Genomic DNA, 15,925 nt, shown 5'->3' with positions numbered 1-15,925 from the left:
AGCTGCTTTGAGGGAGAAAGCTGGGCCATTTCCTTCTGTGCAATTTACAGCCTCTGAAACCCACGAGAGGGCCAGTCAGGAGTCGTTCTGACCCTACAGCCTATAATGAACAATTTCAATCATGAAGGAGAACTTCAGTCCTGTCTGCATTTGCATTAATAAATACAGAAAAAAGTATATGGATAACAAACAGCTAATAACGTTCCTCACAAGGACTTCCTGTTTCTCTTAAAAAAGTTAATCTATATGTGCATGGAAAGAAAATGCAAACAGCCCATGAAAAGGGAAATCTTAGAGCTTCTCAAAAGGAAAGACTGTTCTAACTTTGCGCCCTGCCAGGAGGAAAAATTCACGTATCAGCATCGACTTCTTTTTCTCTCCTCATTTTCATTACATTTTGACTAAAAAGGGATCAAATTAGTTTCTTTTTTAAAAAAAATTATTTATTTCAATGAAGATTTACAGAGATTTTGTATTTCCATTCACTTAATGAATGGATGTTCCTTATTTTGCTTTGTTCACTAATAGCTAGAGCACATATCTACACACCCGAGTTTGAAAACAAAACAAACAGGTTCATAGTATTTGATCACATTGTGGTTGTTTGTCGTTGAGCCACGGCCAACCCATCACTGACCCTCCAGCGGGTTTTCAGAGGCAGTTAATCCCACAGGAGGAGATTGTCCATCCTTCTCCCGCAGAGCAGCTGGTGGATTCAAACCATGTGTCTCTGTGATTGCAGCGCAGATTCTTACCTCTGAGCCTCCAGTTACTGAACTAGTCCCACCCATACTGAGGAATCTAATTGTCTCAAAATCTTTGCTAATAAAAACGTTTCAAGGATTAAGTTTTGATATACTTTTGTCAGGTAAGGCCATAGCCTAGCAAGAGCTGAAAGGCAATTTCAACTTAGATTCAATTACATTTACATTCTAGAACCCTGACCCTATTATAATTATTCTATTTTGCCAACAGTTGTTACATGTTTTAAAGTTAACCCCTAGCCATTGGTGACCTTCCAGTGGGTCTTCTGAGGCAGTAAATCACACACACGGGAGGAGACTGCCCATCCTTCTCCCGCGGAGCAAGTGGTGTGGATTTGAACCAGGACAGGTCCTTGGAGAGGGACATCATGCTTGGGAGGGTGGAGGGGCGGCGCAGGAGGGGAAGGCCCTCTATGAGGTGGATTGATTCAGTGACTGGGGTAATCGGAATGGGTGTATCGGAGATGGTGCAGTTGGCACAGGACAGAACAGAGTTTAGGGCTGTTGTACATAGGGTCGCTATGAGTTGCAATTCTTTTCCAGCACCACAATCCAAAAGCACTGATTCTTCTTCTAACATCCTTAATCCATTGTCCAGTTCTCTGATGCATATCAAGTCACTGTGAAGACCATGGCTTGGATCAGGCACACCTGAGTCTCTACACTGACACTATTGCTCTTCAATACTCTGGAGAGGTCCCTGACAGCAGACTTCCCAAATATAATTAATCTTTTGATTTCCTGGCTACTGGTACTGAGTTGATCGTGGAGCCAAGCAATCAGAAGCTGTTATCAATCTCAGTCTCTTCTCAATCTATCATGATGCTGCCAATTGGCTCAGTGGTGAGAATCTTTAATTTCTTGATGTTGAGCTTCAAATCCATATTGAAGGCTGCAGTCCTTGACCTGCAGTGAATGCCTCAGGTCTTCCCCAGATTACCCATATTGTTTTCATAATTACTATCCAATTATTATCTTGGAGTCTATAGTTTTGGTTTCTCTGTAAATGGGCACTTTTATACAGTAACATTTTGTAACGGGTGAGACTGTCTCACTGAGATACTCTTAAAACTAGAACAGAGTCTGTTCCCCAAGATCACCTTTTAGTGAAACAGCAGAGTGTCACGCAAAATAAGGGGATAACTTGTAGTAACTGAATAAGGCATCAAAAGGTCAACAATTCAAAGATGAAGAGATAACAGGGCAGAGATATAACATCCTGGGAAAGGAGCAAGTAGACTAGGACTAAAGGGAATGCTGACACGTTGTGGTAAGCACAGCTAACATCACCGGGACAATTGCTGTGGATACTGCCAAAGGAGAAACTAACTTGCTCTGTAAACTTTCACCAAACACTCAAGAAAATATTATTTCTAAAAAGAAAATAAGATCACCCACCAACACTCAAACCCACAGACAAATTAACATATAATCCGAACCAGTTGCTATCTAGTTTACTGTGATTTACAGTGACCCCGTGTGCCACAGGGTAGAACTACCCAGGGTTTTCAAGGATGTGTCCTTTCAGAAACACGTCCATACGCTTTTCTTCCAAGGCCCCTTTGCTGGGCTCAAATCATCAACCTTTCCGTCAGTACACAAGTGTTTAATCACTTGTGCCACACAGGGATTCCTGGTGAAATTCAGGCTGGTTTAAAGATACTTTTCTCTCACTTGTTTTTGTGTCTGTCTGGTAGCCTAGCGGCAAGAAGCTGAGCTGCAGTTCCCAAAGGCACGAGCTGAGCTGCAATTCCCAAAGGCACGCAGTTTGAGTCCACCAGCCGCTCTTCGGGAGAAGGATGGGTCACCTCCAGCTGTGGGTTGGTTCCCACTTGATGTTACTCAACAACAGAAAGTGGAAGTCATGGGCAAAGAAGTTCCGACATGAATGACCGTTTCCCACCACTCCTGTTCACACATTCTCTCTCGCTTTTCTCAAGATACTATTCAGGGGGAGCTCTGGTGGCCTAGTGGCAAGGAGCTGCAACTACAATCCCAGAGGCGCACGGTTTGAATCCACCAGATGCTCTGCCGGGGAAGGAGGGACAATCTCCTCCTGTACCAGTCAGATCTGATTTGACGGTATACTCACACAAAAATAATAAAACAAAAAATTTAAAAAAAGATATTATTCAGAACTCTACTGATGCATTTACTCCTTCCATCATGTACAGAAGAAAAGCATAAAGTGAGGGGAGCTGCGGAGTGTGAATTCGCAGGGATCTAAGTCTTGCTCTTTTGTAGGAAGCAGCTCTACTTTTACGTGACATTGCCTGAAGGCTTCTGTCTACTTCTTTAAGCCTATGTCTAGTCCATATTGTTAGGATTCAGGTTTTGCTCCGCCATCTGTTATCTAAAGCTGTGACCTCAAGGCTGAAGCAGTATCTGAGCCTGATGCTTCTGAACGATGTTTCCTGTCATTTGCTAAGCGAATGCCTCTGTTGCTCAAGAGACTTTCTCTTACCTGATGCTTGAGGGCTTCCAAGGACTCAAACTCCAACCTGGCCAGTTTCATCTGGATGTGCCTCGGTTTATCAGGTATGGCAAATGCAACGACGAACTTTAAAGCCAGAAGGGCGTGCTGAAAACGAGAGAGGAAACATGTTGACAAGATGTACAAGCAAACAAAATAGCAAATGAGTCTGGAGTGTTTCTAATTACTGGCCTGTGAAGCATGTCACTGGTCCACTGGTTATAATTCATCCACCCTGCTGTGACCTAGTCGGTACTTACTTAGCTTATTCTTTAAAAAACAATTATTGCCATAAATTGATACCGTTTATTATTGTTTTCTTTTAAACATGAAATTTCTTCCTAAAAGCTTTCCATTAAGTTAGGTTTTTTAATCCACACCTTAATTTCCAATGTATCTTAGCATTTGCTATTTACAGAGCCATTTCCCAACTCCTCTGCCCAGTGTTCTCCACCCGACACTGTGCTCCAGACTGAGCGGTACCTGTGTCTTAAATATCAAATGCATAATCATCCGCATCGCAAACAGTAGCCAGGACCATTTCCTTCAGTAACTGATAATCAGTAAATATTAGCTGATTGATTAAGGTACGCTAGCTTAGGTTACTGAAAGGACGAAAGTTACACAAGTGTCCAGGTCTTTCATTTATAGGGTCGCTATGAGTCACCTACGACTCAACGACACTTAACAACAACAACAACAGCTTATGTTGCTGACTCCTTACAGATAGGGCAGGTATATGGAAATATAAATTGTATCTTTTTCATTATAGAAGTAGAAAACTTTAAATGGTGTTATCTTTTTCTTCTGTACCAGCATCATAAAGAAGTTCCATACAGTGCAATAAGATTTGTAATATGCTTCTTTCTCTTCAGAACTAAGGCAATAGTACATTCTCCATCGGACACCCTGGTCTTCAGACACTTGACTCACTGATGCTCTTCCAATTCCCACACCATCTTGTGAGTCCGGGATTGACACCACAGAAATCTCAAGGGGTAAGAGAACAAGGTTGCCTCTTTGATGGTAGCATGAATACTTGACTACATATTAAAAGCTATGAAATAATTTTTTTTCCAGAGTTATCATTCTTTTATTGAAGCTTAATAGTTTCACCAGACTTTTGGCCCCAAATGAAAAAAAAAAAAAAACAAAAAACCACAAAACAAAATGGCAAATAAAAATGAAAACATTGGCCGTGGGAAGTGGCAATGGTCCCTCGAGGACTGAAGCCAAGCAGAGCATGGCAGGCAAGTGAGAACGCAGCTAGGGAGAGCAGAAGCCTGGCCGAAGGTACCAGACTGTCCACATCATCCAAGGTGGGCCAGCCTCCAGGCGGCTCCCATTAACACACTGGCCCAGTGGGCATGGGTGGTGGTCAAATCAAACACCCTGGTCCTGTGGACAAATCCCTCCATGCTTGATCAGATTCCACCTTACAGAAACTGAGCTCTGACAGAACAGCACAGGTGAGGAAACACAGGTGCTAGGAGTGTGCTGGGCACTTCCCACTGGTGTCAGGGCTGAGAAGGAAAAGCTAGAGGCCCCGTCCAGCCGGCAGGACCTAAATCCACTGCAATGACTGTTATCTCCCATTCCTGATGAAAGCTGTGCCCTTTAATTGCTCAGGGACATTCAACACCTAGTGTTTTCGTCATGTCTGCCACTATTTGGTGGCCATGACACAGAACTCCCAACCATCTCTGGGAACAGTGCAACATCAGAAAAAGGGAGAATGTTTAGGGAAAAGGCCTACACGCTCCTCCCTCTCTAAGGAGCCAGGAAGGGTCCCCCCAGGGCACTCCACTCTACAGAGGAGTAGAGTCAGAGCATCCGAGAGGCTGTCATGGTGACGAAGTCCTCAAAGCTGAGCCGGATATTGCCCTGCACAGCTGTGTCCTTCTCCCTGAAGGCCTCAGTCAGCACCTGCAGCTGGGTGCACACCTGGATGAAACGGTCCAACTGCATGGAGGGATTGGCAGAGCGCGGGCAGTAACGGGAGACCAAGAGCTGGGTAAACTGGGGGCTCAGGTTGTAACCCATTTGAGACAGAGCTTGCTGCAGCTCTGTGTAGCTGATGGAGCCTGAGTGGTCCCGATCATACTGCTGGAAGAGGTTCTTCCACTGCTGGATGAATTTCCACAGGGCCGAGAAACCATAGACATCGATGCGGCCTGACTTGGTCTTGTCAAACATGTTTATCATCATGAGGCACGTCTCATCATTGAATGAGGACCAATTGGAGTTGACCAGAGCCTGCTTCAGCTCCTTGATGGAGATGTAGCCACTGTGATCGGAGTCCACCGACTGGAACCAGGAGTAGGCCTCAGGATCCACATTGGGAGGGGCGCCGCCTGGAGGAGGACCCTGCCCATAAGGCCCAGGATTCTGGGCGCCATAGGAGTTTGGAGGTGGCTGACCATAGGGGCTTCCTGGGGCTGCACTGCCATAGGGTCCTCCTGGAATTCCAGAAGGGAGTCCTCCAGGGTGTCCATAAGGTCCTCCACCAGCTGGTGGTCCATAAGGGCCCCCAGGTGCAGGACCCCCAAAACCGCCACCTGGAGGTACCCCACTTCCATACTGGCCACCATGGGTGGGCGGAGGGTAGTAGCTGCCTGGAGGGGCTCCAGGTGCTTGTCCTGCAGTTCCTGGGCAACCCTGCCCGTACGGATAGCTGGACATGGCGACTCAACTGTCACTTGTCGGTGAGGGCGAAATAATTTTTAAAAGAGAGAAAATTGATAGGCATTAAGAAAGTCAATGGAAAGAATGAATACTGTATGAGACCATTATTGTAGAAATAGAAAAATAACTAATACAATGTGCATGAGGACCCAATGGGGGGAAAAGAGGGGTGAGGATGGGGGGTTGGTATAATAATAGGGTTGCACAGTTTGATGGAGGGAGGGAGGGGTGGGTAAAGGAAATGGGAAAGAGACAGTGTGAAAAACAATGTAAATGAACTTTGTAAGTAAATCAGTATAAAATAAAAATTTTAGTAAAAGAAAAAAAAGAAAGAAAGTCAATGGAGGAGATGGAACAGACTCTAGAAAAGGTTGCATTGAATAACTGGCCAGAAAAGCAAGCAGCTGGAAGTATTTAAATGGAATCTTTACTGTAACATTTTCAAAGGGATGATGAAGGGTAAATAACAAATGAAACTCTCCTGAGAGAAGCATGGAACAGTGAAGGGAATCAGCATCATGCCAGAACAAGTAATAATTAAATCAGAAGACAAGAAAATTGGCAGAGCCCCAGGGCAGGCCAGCCACTGTCTGGGATTAATGAGAGATCTGGAGTGGACCAGGGACAGGCAGCCCTCACGTAAATGTGACTGTCACACCAGAGAAGACAGTGGAAAGTACTAATTAGAGATCTATAGACTCAGAAAAGGAGTGTGTCAGGGATGCATCCTGTCTCCATGCCTTTTCAATCTATATGCAGAACAGATCATTTGAGAGGCTGGACTTTATGAGGAGGAAAGTGGCATCAGGACTAGAGGACGATTCATCAACAACCTACATTACGCAGATGACACAACCTTTTTTGTTAAAACAGAGGAGGTCCTGAAGCATTTGCTTCAGAGGGTAAAGGACTGTAGTTTGCAATATGGATTGAAGCTCAACATCAAGAAAACAAAGATTCTCACCCCGGGGCCAACTGGCAGCATCATAATACATGGAGAAGAGATTGAGATTGTTAACAATTTCAGCTTGGTCGGTTCCACAATCAACATTCTTGGTACCAGCAGTCAGGAAATCAGAAGATTGCATTAGGAAATTGCTGTCTGGGATCCCTCAAAAGGGCTGATGAGCTAGAAAGTCAGTTTAGAGACTAAGGTGCACCTGATCCAGGTCATGGTTTTTGCAATTACTTGCTGTGCATTAGAGAACTAAATAACTAAGGATGACAGATGAAGAACTGATGCCTTTGAGCTGTGGTGCTGGAGAGGAGTAATGAACATACCATGGACTGCCAAGAGAACGAATAGGTCTATCCTGAGAGGGTGAAGCCAAACTGCTCCTTGGAGACAGGGATATTGAGACTCAGTCTCAGGCATTTGGGGCATGTAGCCAGGAGGGACCAGTCTTTGGAAAGTGATATCATACTTGGAAGGGTCGAGGAATAGCACAAGAGAGGAAGACCCTGGATGAGAGGAATTGACACAATAATTGCAGTAATGAGGGCAGGTGTGTCAGAGACAGTGAAACCAGCTCAGGATAGAGCAGGGTTCAGAGTTATTGTGGAAACGGTTGCTATGAGTCATAGTCAATTCAGTGGCACATAACAACAACAACAATCTAAGAAAATGTGTATATAACAGTGCATGGATCAGACGAAACCATCTGTAGCCTTTCTGACCTGGATCCAATTCACAAATAAACAGACAATTCTGAAAATGCTATGCTGTGCCATTCCATCATGCTTTAAAGTACTGAGAGATCATTTTATAGAAGACTTAGTCTCTCCAGTAGAAATATTTAACAATAAATAGGTTAGGAAAGAAAGAGAAATCTATGTTTTCCAGCCAATGAGAGGCCACAAGCTGCGGGAGTTTCACCATGGCCAACTCACTGGTCTTCCATCCCTCCCAAAGGTCATCTTCCTCCAGGTTTGGCTGGCAATTAGTGAGGGGGAAAAAACACCAAAACACCCTGTGAGGAAGAGCAGGCTTCCCTGAATGTAGCGTGTAGGGAAGTTGCGTGAATTCTCCGGCCAGGCCTGCATGCTGCATGAGTGAGCGGCACGGCTGCCACAGACCTCCCTGCACACGGTCCCCTCACCCTATGCGTGCTCACAAAACTCCTCATAAATGGGGGAAAGGCAGCTAGATAATAGCAGTCAAAACAAGAGGCTATTTTAACTGGTGAAAACATTTATCTGGTAACATGCTTGTATGAATAACTCTCTGTAGTTTATTTCTCTAAAACAATTTCATAATATAAACTTTTAAGACCAATGAATAGAAGAGTCAGTTCAAATTAGGTTCCTAGTTGACCTATCCATGCCAAGATTTCAACCTCTTGCTGAACAGCTCCGGGTTAACTCCCAGGAGAGATGCACACAGTCTGACTTTGACTCGCTCCTGTTGAGTCAGAGGTGACTCTGAGCTGACCGTCCAGAGAGTTTCTGGAGGCTGTAAATTGCCAGTAGGAAGGGGGTGTTATTTCCATCCACTTACACTTCCTTCATGACCACACTGCACTAAACGTGCCTAAAAGATGCCACGGTAAGAGAGGTGACGTCCCGGCTCATGGTGTAGTTGACAGAAAAGTATTTCTCTGAATCATCCTAACATCACCACATCCAGAGGAGATACAATATTCAAGTCGTCATTCTTGTTTTTAGCAGGTCTGAGGTGGGCTCCTGAGGGAACGAGGTTTAAGCAGAAGCATGAAAGGGAGAATTAGTGAAGAATAAAAGGGGGAATAAGAGTTTCCAGAGAGAATCCACATTACAAAGGACAGTGGTGACACAAGAAGACAGGGGACCAGAGAGACAACCAGGAGCCGGGTGATGCAGGAGATGTGGGACCCAGCTGAGGGGCGGAGGGGAACTGAAGGGAAACCACATCCTCGGGGCTCGGAGAGGGGACACGCCAGGAGGGTGCAGAAGTGCAGACACGAAGGCGCCCAGGCATAGAGGAGTACTGGCCACGAGGCTCCCGGGGAGGCCAGGACCACCATCTGCAGGACTTGAGGTCCTCTTGACCTTACCACTGAAATGATGCACACAGGAGGCTGGCAGGAGAGGGCGTGTGGAGACGGAGATCTGGAAATCACTGGTGTGTGTATAAAAGCGACAAAGCCGTGAAAATGAATGAATCTGCACTGAGGAGAGGAGGCGAGAAGAGGCCACAGGCTGGAGCTGGAGGAACCCACCAGGAAGCTTAAGAAGAATATGAGGGGTGGGCAGAGTCTGGGAGACCCTGGGGTTTCGTTTAAATGGCAGCCTTCTCCCACCACTTCCCTGTCCCTCAAGATCTTCTAGCAGCTGCCGTTTGCTTCCTATGATCCTCCGTATTGTGATCTAGTTACTGCTTTTACTACACACCATCCTTGAAAATGAACAACACCCCTAAAAGTGCAGCGATATCAACCATTCACAGGTTGTTCACTGCTAAGCAATGGGCCCCACCCTACCTGTGACCCCCGACATCCTGAGTTCTCAGCTGTGGGGTGGGGAGATCAGGGGGCACCTGGATAAGCAAGGTAAGCTCAAGCTTGTGAGAGTTTCCTCAATGAGCTGCAGATTAAGGTACGCACTAAACAGATGCATAGGTTTCCCGCCACATCCTTCCTTGGACTTAACCAGTCGGCGGGGAGCAACTGGGCGTGGGTTTCACCACAGCTTTCCATGAGAAAGATATGAAACTGTTCACTCTGGAGTTGTCCATAAGTGCGAGCTTACCTGTGCTGACCGAGTACTGTCCCTGCCAGGGGATGCAAACTTAAAAAGAGGATCTGATACTGTAGAAAGATTTGTGAGATTGGGAGGGAGACAGTCGCCAGCCACACCTAGAAGCAGAATCTTTAACATGGGGGGGGGGGGAAGACCCTGAATTAGATGGATTCATACTGTAACTGGGGCAATGAGGATTGGAGTGTTGACATCAGTGAGACTGGCTCAGGACAGGGCAGGGCTTCAGGGCTGCTGTACAGGTCGCTATGGGTCACAGGTGACTCGACGACACATAACAACATTGTTCACTACAGGTTAGTCAGTAAGCGCAAGAAAGCCCAGGCCTACTTACTGGGAAATTCTGCATGGAGCAAATGCCACCGAGAAAGACAGGAAGCTTCAGCAGTGAGATGCTGGGCTTAGAGGAAGACGCGTGAAGAGAAGAAAGAGAAACAGAAGGGAACCGGCAGTGTGTGAATGATGTTGTTGTTATGTGCTGTAGAAAGGATAAATGGGACCTCTCATCCCTTCCTATAGGGAGCTCTGGTGGCCCAGTGGTGAGGAGTTGTATTGTCAACCCCAAGGTATGCTGTTCAAATCCACCAGCTGCTCTGAAGGAGAAAGATAGGCAGTCTCCCCTAATGTGATTTACAGTCTCTAAAACCCACTGATTGGTCCCAATTCGGTGGCACCTATAGATAACCACAACCTCTTTCTCTTGAGAGGATGGCAGTGTTTGTGTTTTCTCCAGTTTTGGAGCCGAATCGATGGCACCTCACAACAGGAAGAAGCCCCCTTCCCACTTTTTTTCCTCGTACCTGGGATCTAGAATTCAAGTCAAGCACATGGATGAACTCAATCCATTTCCAGTACCTAGAGAACATTTATAGCACCACGATTAAAAAGATCAATTTTGTCTTTACACACTTCACACAGCCAATCTGTCACGAGGCTGAGAACTGGTTTTTTGTGTTAACTGATCTGAGGGATGGAGGTGGGGAGAAAACCTGTAAAAAAAGCACGTTAGCTATTTTGACTTGTTGATATAAATAAAAGAATCTAAGATGAAATGGGAATCAACTCAGATTTGAAGAAAATCACACTCAAAAAGAATAGTGTAGTGGACGCAGCCAATCCACTAAAAAAGGTGAGACATTTTATGAGTCATGTTTATGGTTCTTCACCCGAAATGTTCCTTTAAATAAAACTCACAAAATTATATTCTGAGAAAAGGGGAGTAAAGGAGAAAACCACTGGGAGATAGGGTGCAGGGATACGCAGAATTTTAAAGCTCGTGAACACAAAGAAGTTGGCTCCCCCGACTACAGGCCCCAAGAAGTGATTACAGGGTGCCTTGGTTTGAAATCGAAAAAAAGAACAAGACCCGGGAAAATGATCACTCGGAAGCTGATGTTTTCCGGAGCCGAGGTAAAGGGCTGCCCCCTCTGCAGGGACTCACTGCTCACCTCTGGCAACAGCGAGGCTGCCAAAGTCTCAGGGGGCTCGCGCCAGGTGCACAAAGGGAACAGAGCCATTTGATTTTGCACAAACGAGCAAACTTGTGACGTGATGAGCAGGGCCAGCTGTGTTATGGACCAGCGTGTCCCCAGCCCTAGCTTTTCGGAAATAGAAAATGCAAATTAGAGTTGAGTTCTTGGAATTCTGAAAAGCTAATCTGATTTCTACTGTGGTGTGTCTGCCACGGTACCTCTTTCCGTTCCGGGCCCAGCCACCCCGAACAAAAGAGACGCCTTCCAGGAGGCCTCTTCTGCCGATTGGCCAGGCAAATTACATGCCAAGTGCCAATTAATGAGAAATGATTAATGGTGTGGAGATTTAAAAAGATATTCTAGATTTGGGCTTTTAAGGAAAAACCTCAGGGGGTTCCAGTTTAGGACGACAGACTTCTGCTTTGTCCATCTCCTAAGGACCTGGGAAATGACATTCTAAATGGAAGAAGACCACAAAACGGGAGAAATTGCCACGATTCTGAACACAGAATGAAGAGAGAACAGAATATGCATTTCCAAGAGCAGTGTCCCAAAGATAAGCCAGTCTCAGACTCAGTTCCCCAGAGAAGCACAGCTGAGTCAGAGTCAATGCTAGTTAGAATGTGCAAAAAAGCAGTCTTCCGAAAAGCAGGGCACTGGGAGAAAGCACAGTACTATCTAAAATGTATAAATTGAGAACCAGATTCAACTCTTTTTGTTTGTTTGTGTTTTAAATCTTTTGGTTTTTATTGATTTTTAAAAAATTTTAACAAAAGTTTACAGAAAACTTGGATTTCCATTCATTCATTGTTGCACATTTTCCTTCCTACCCTCCCCCATTCCACTTTTCTCATTTAAAAAGATTCTTTCATTGTTGCACAATTTCCTCCCTTCCCCCACCTCTCAGTCCACTTTGCTATACACCTCTTATTCTGGACTGTTGTCATGCAAATAATACCTAATCATATATTTCTTTTAGACAGTTCTTTCCTTCATCTATTTCAGTGTAATATTCATTATTTATCCCCTCTTTTCTTAGTTTCACCTCAAGGAAACAGATTCAACTCTTAAAAGTCATAAAGACAATCTCTCAAAGAATTTCGTTTTCTAATAAAAATTAGGATGACATGGGGAGAGATAAAGTGGTGTTGTGATGTACTATCGAATTGGGAATGATTCATAGCTGACCTCCAGTTGGTTTTTAGAGGCTGTAAAACACACAGGAGAAGAGGTCCCATCTTTCTCTCATGGAGTAGCTGGTAGATTCGAACCATGTACCTTTGGGTGGGCAGTACAGTGCTAAACAATTAAAGTGTACAAGCCGGAAATCAAGACATTGTCAAAGTTGATAAATCGGGAGAATGAAGGATACTACTCAAGTTATAGTAATGCCTAGTGGAGGAACCCAAGCTGGAAGCTTCTGGCAGTGACTGCGTCTGGGGGTGGGAATGGAGGCAGTGCAGGGGCAGCACTGTGCTTCTTTCCTGATTATACCGTTTTGACTGTGTGCTCCTTTTCCTCCTACGCCTCTATGATTTCCCTGCAGATTAAAGCTTCCTGGTGACTTGCTAGCACAAGAGGCTTATGATTGGTGCAGCTCACTGAATGATGGGGCTGAGCTTTGACACTGGGGTGAGACAGCTGCCTTTCAAGGCTTTGCCAATCCCTGCAGCGCTGAAAAAAAACACATCTTATCTGGCTTTAATGAGATTTAAGTGTGTAAAGCCTGTGTTCCTTCTAGTCAGAACTACATCTCATGCGCAAAGCGGTGTCTGCGCCACATCTGAGGGTAGTAAAAGGAAGTGAAATCTGTAGGAGAGTTATGTTTTATTTCGAGCTGGTTTTGTTTTTTCAACAATTATTTTGATCATTTGACAAGTAAAAAAAAACCAACAAAAAAACCCCCCCAAGCAACACCTAATAGCTTTGTGCTCAGAAATGCCTGGAACTAAGCTCTGATTCTGGATTCATGTTACTCCTTCTCCAGCAGAACATCTGGTGGATTTGAACCATATGCCTCTGGGACTGCAGTGCAGCTTTTTGCCACTAGGCCACCAGAGCTCCCTTGTTACTATACACTTCTTTCTTTTAACTGGACCATCAGTTGAGAATTTAAGCCTCGCTGGAGAAATATAACATTTATAACACCTACATCAATGAGCTTGAGCAAAGCAGAGAATGTGAGGGGGGCGCGGAATCAGGCAACATTTAGATCTGTTATACAAAGGGTCATTATGAGCTGGCATCAACTTGAGGGCACCCAGAGACACCATCATTATTCATCATGAAGGCCGGATACAGTGGCATCACTAAGACTGGTGTCACCTGTTACCTGGTGTGGTCTCTCTCCTGTTGTCACGCCCCACCCCCCAAAACCCAAGGGACCACCAGCAGGTTTTCAGAGGTTGCACATCATACACAAGGAGGCTCTTCATCTTTCTCCCTTTCTACCTGTTGCTGGTAGACTCAAATTACCTGCCTTTGGATTTGGATTGGCAGGTCAACCCCTTAATGCCAAGCACTAGATATGCCTCCTTCTTAATGCTTATTATTTTATCTTAATCATAGAATATAGATGTAAACTGATGAAATTCTCTATTTCTCAGATTTTGTTAATACTCTCAACTTAATTTTGGAAAATCCCTCTACATTGAGTTACAATATTGTTAGTTACAACACTACAAATAGCTGAGTGGAAGCCTTTTTTGGTGTTTTCTTCTTTTTTAATTAATACTTCATAAAAATTATTGATATACATTCACAAATGCTACTTGCCACAACTTCTGTTGTTGTTAGGTGCCATCAAGTCGAGCATGACTCATACTGACCCAATGAACAGATCTGAACCTTGTCCCATCCTGTGCCATTCTCACAATCCCCGACACAATCGAGCCCACTGCTGCCCTCACCGTGTCAATCCACCTGATTGCGGGTCTTCCTCTCCTTCACTGCCCCTCCACCTTTCCAAGCATGATGTCCTTTCCCAAGGAAGAGCCCCTCTAGCAACATGCCCAAAGTATGTGAGATGAGGCTTTGTCTGGAAGAGATCCATATTTGTTCCCATTCCCAAAATCAGTGATTCAAGAGAATGTGGAGATGATCAAACCTGCCACAATATTGTAGGTAAGACACCAGAAAGTCTGGCAAAGATCAGTAAATATAAAAACTGTGACAGAAATGAAAATAACACTGTGTGCCTGTGCAGGTGCAGCGAAATCATGTGACCTGCAGCACTGTGGTGACTGGGTAATAATGACAGCTGTCCCCTGAGCGCATCAGGTGGTTCAAAGAGCAAAGAGCACAAAGTCTGAGCTTTGTACATTGCAAGCTGGGCTTAGAGAAAATATTTTTGCTGTCACAGCTAACTACAGGGATGGTTTCATTAAGAAAAAGAATACATTTCTACTGAAATATTGCACAAGCATTTTCTAGACAGTCTCTTTGGTGTTACTCCCTTGGACAAAGTCACCAATGTCCAGATGTGGAGCTTCCTGGAAGCAAGCAAGAGTGTGGAGAAGTCAGGGAATCAGCTTCCTGATGTGTGGCTCGTTCGTGACAGCTGGCTGTAGACCCCGACTCTATCTGACATCAGCATGGTGAGGAAGGAGGGGTGTAGGAGCCTCTAGGTGGGGGAACACTGGAAGGAAATGGAATGGCTGTAGCTTTAAAGTCCAGTCCATGGTGAAATGAACTGCCACTTGCCTCCTGGCCTCCCCAAACACTGTTTATATTTACAGACAAATGGGCATAGTGAGTATTAAAGCTTTGAAGAGGAAGAACAAAGAATGTCTTGACAATTCAATGGCAAAGTAAATTCAAAGCCATGTGTGCAAGAAGGGATTTCCAGTTCACTATCTGGAAGCAGGAGTGGCATCCACCTCAAACAACATGCTTCTGGAGACTCTATGAACTTCGACAAATGACAGTAGTTAATAGAAAACCTTCAGGCCTTTTGTTCATAGGGTCGCTATGAGTTGTGCTCGACTTGACAACAGTCAACAACAACATGGTGATGGCAGGATCGGAACAGGTGAAAGGATGGTCAGTCTGGAACGGATGGGTGACCAGGCATCTTGTGGACTGCAGTTTATCTAGAATGGATTGTGCATCACTGATTCCTGGAAGGGGGAAATGAAGGAAGGACACCAGACAGTGAAGGGTTGACAGGAAGGGGGGGGGAGGGGAGCAGCAATCAGTGTGTGGATGGGCAGAGTGACGGCATGGAGATGATACTGCCGGGATGTGATGAGATGCTGTAATAAATGGCATGGGTAAATTGTAATTAATATCCTAAAACAAAACATATAGGAATGATTGAATGAAAACCAAATTTTTTTATTAGTATTATCAATTTTAATCAACATTTACAGATATTTTGGATTTCCATTCATTCATTGTTGTACTTCTCTCCCTGCCCACCCCTCCCTCCCTCCAGTTCATTCTTCTCTTTGAAAAGTAAAAGAAAAATTCTTTCATTGTTACACAATCCCTCCCCCAAGTCCACTCCACTATGCAGCCTTTGTTCTGGACTCATGTCATGACAATAATACCTAATCACATATCCCTTTTAAACAGTTCTCTCTCATCTGTTTCAATGCAGTATACATAATTTATCCCATCTTTTTCAGTCTCCTCCCCAACTCCTATGTCACTCCCATTGTTGTTTTTTTGTTTTGTTTTGTTTTACAGGGGAAAGCGCAAATGCAGTCCCCCACTACCACAAATTATGCAGTCGAGTTTCCCACATTTGGGGAAATCGCAGGGGTCAGCACATCCGGAGTGCAATGGATAAGCCT

At 44.8% G+C, this 15,925-nt stretch overlaps 1 protein-coding gene and 1 pseudogene across 1 annotated transcript in view; both read right to left on the bottom strand.

Moving 5' to 3' along the window:
* Window positions 1-15,925, bottom strand: part of ANO10 (anoctamin 10) — a 145,578-nt gene that overhangs the window by 21,225 nt on the left and 108,428 nt on the right. The window contains exon 10 of the mRNA XM_006893056.1: window positions 3,229-3,345. Within this exon, the coding sequence (XP_006893118.1) occupies window positions 3,229-3,345 (117 nt within the window). The remainder of the gene's footprint in view (window positions 1-3,228; window positions 3,346-15,925) is intronic.
* LOC102876626 lies at window positions 5,062-5,919 on the bottom strand (annotated as a pseudogene).

Source organism: Elephantulus edwardii, unplaced genomic scaffold, assembly GCF_000299155.1.
Source record: "Elephantulus edwardii isolate Elephantulus edwardi_28Jun2011 unplaced genomic scaffold, EleEdw1.0 scaffold00121, whole genome shotgun sequence".
Classification (NCBI taxonomy): domain Eukaryota; kingdom Metazoa; phylum Chordata; class Mammalia; order Macroscelidea; family Macroscelididae; genus Elephantulus; species Elephantulus edwardii.
Note: the sequence above shows the minus strand (reverse complement) of the source record. Positions and strands in the feature narration are given on the sequence as shown.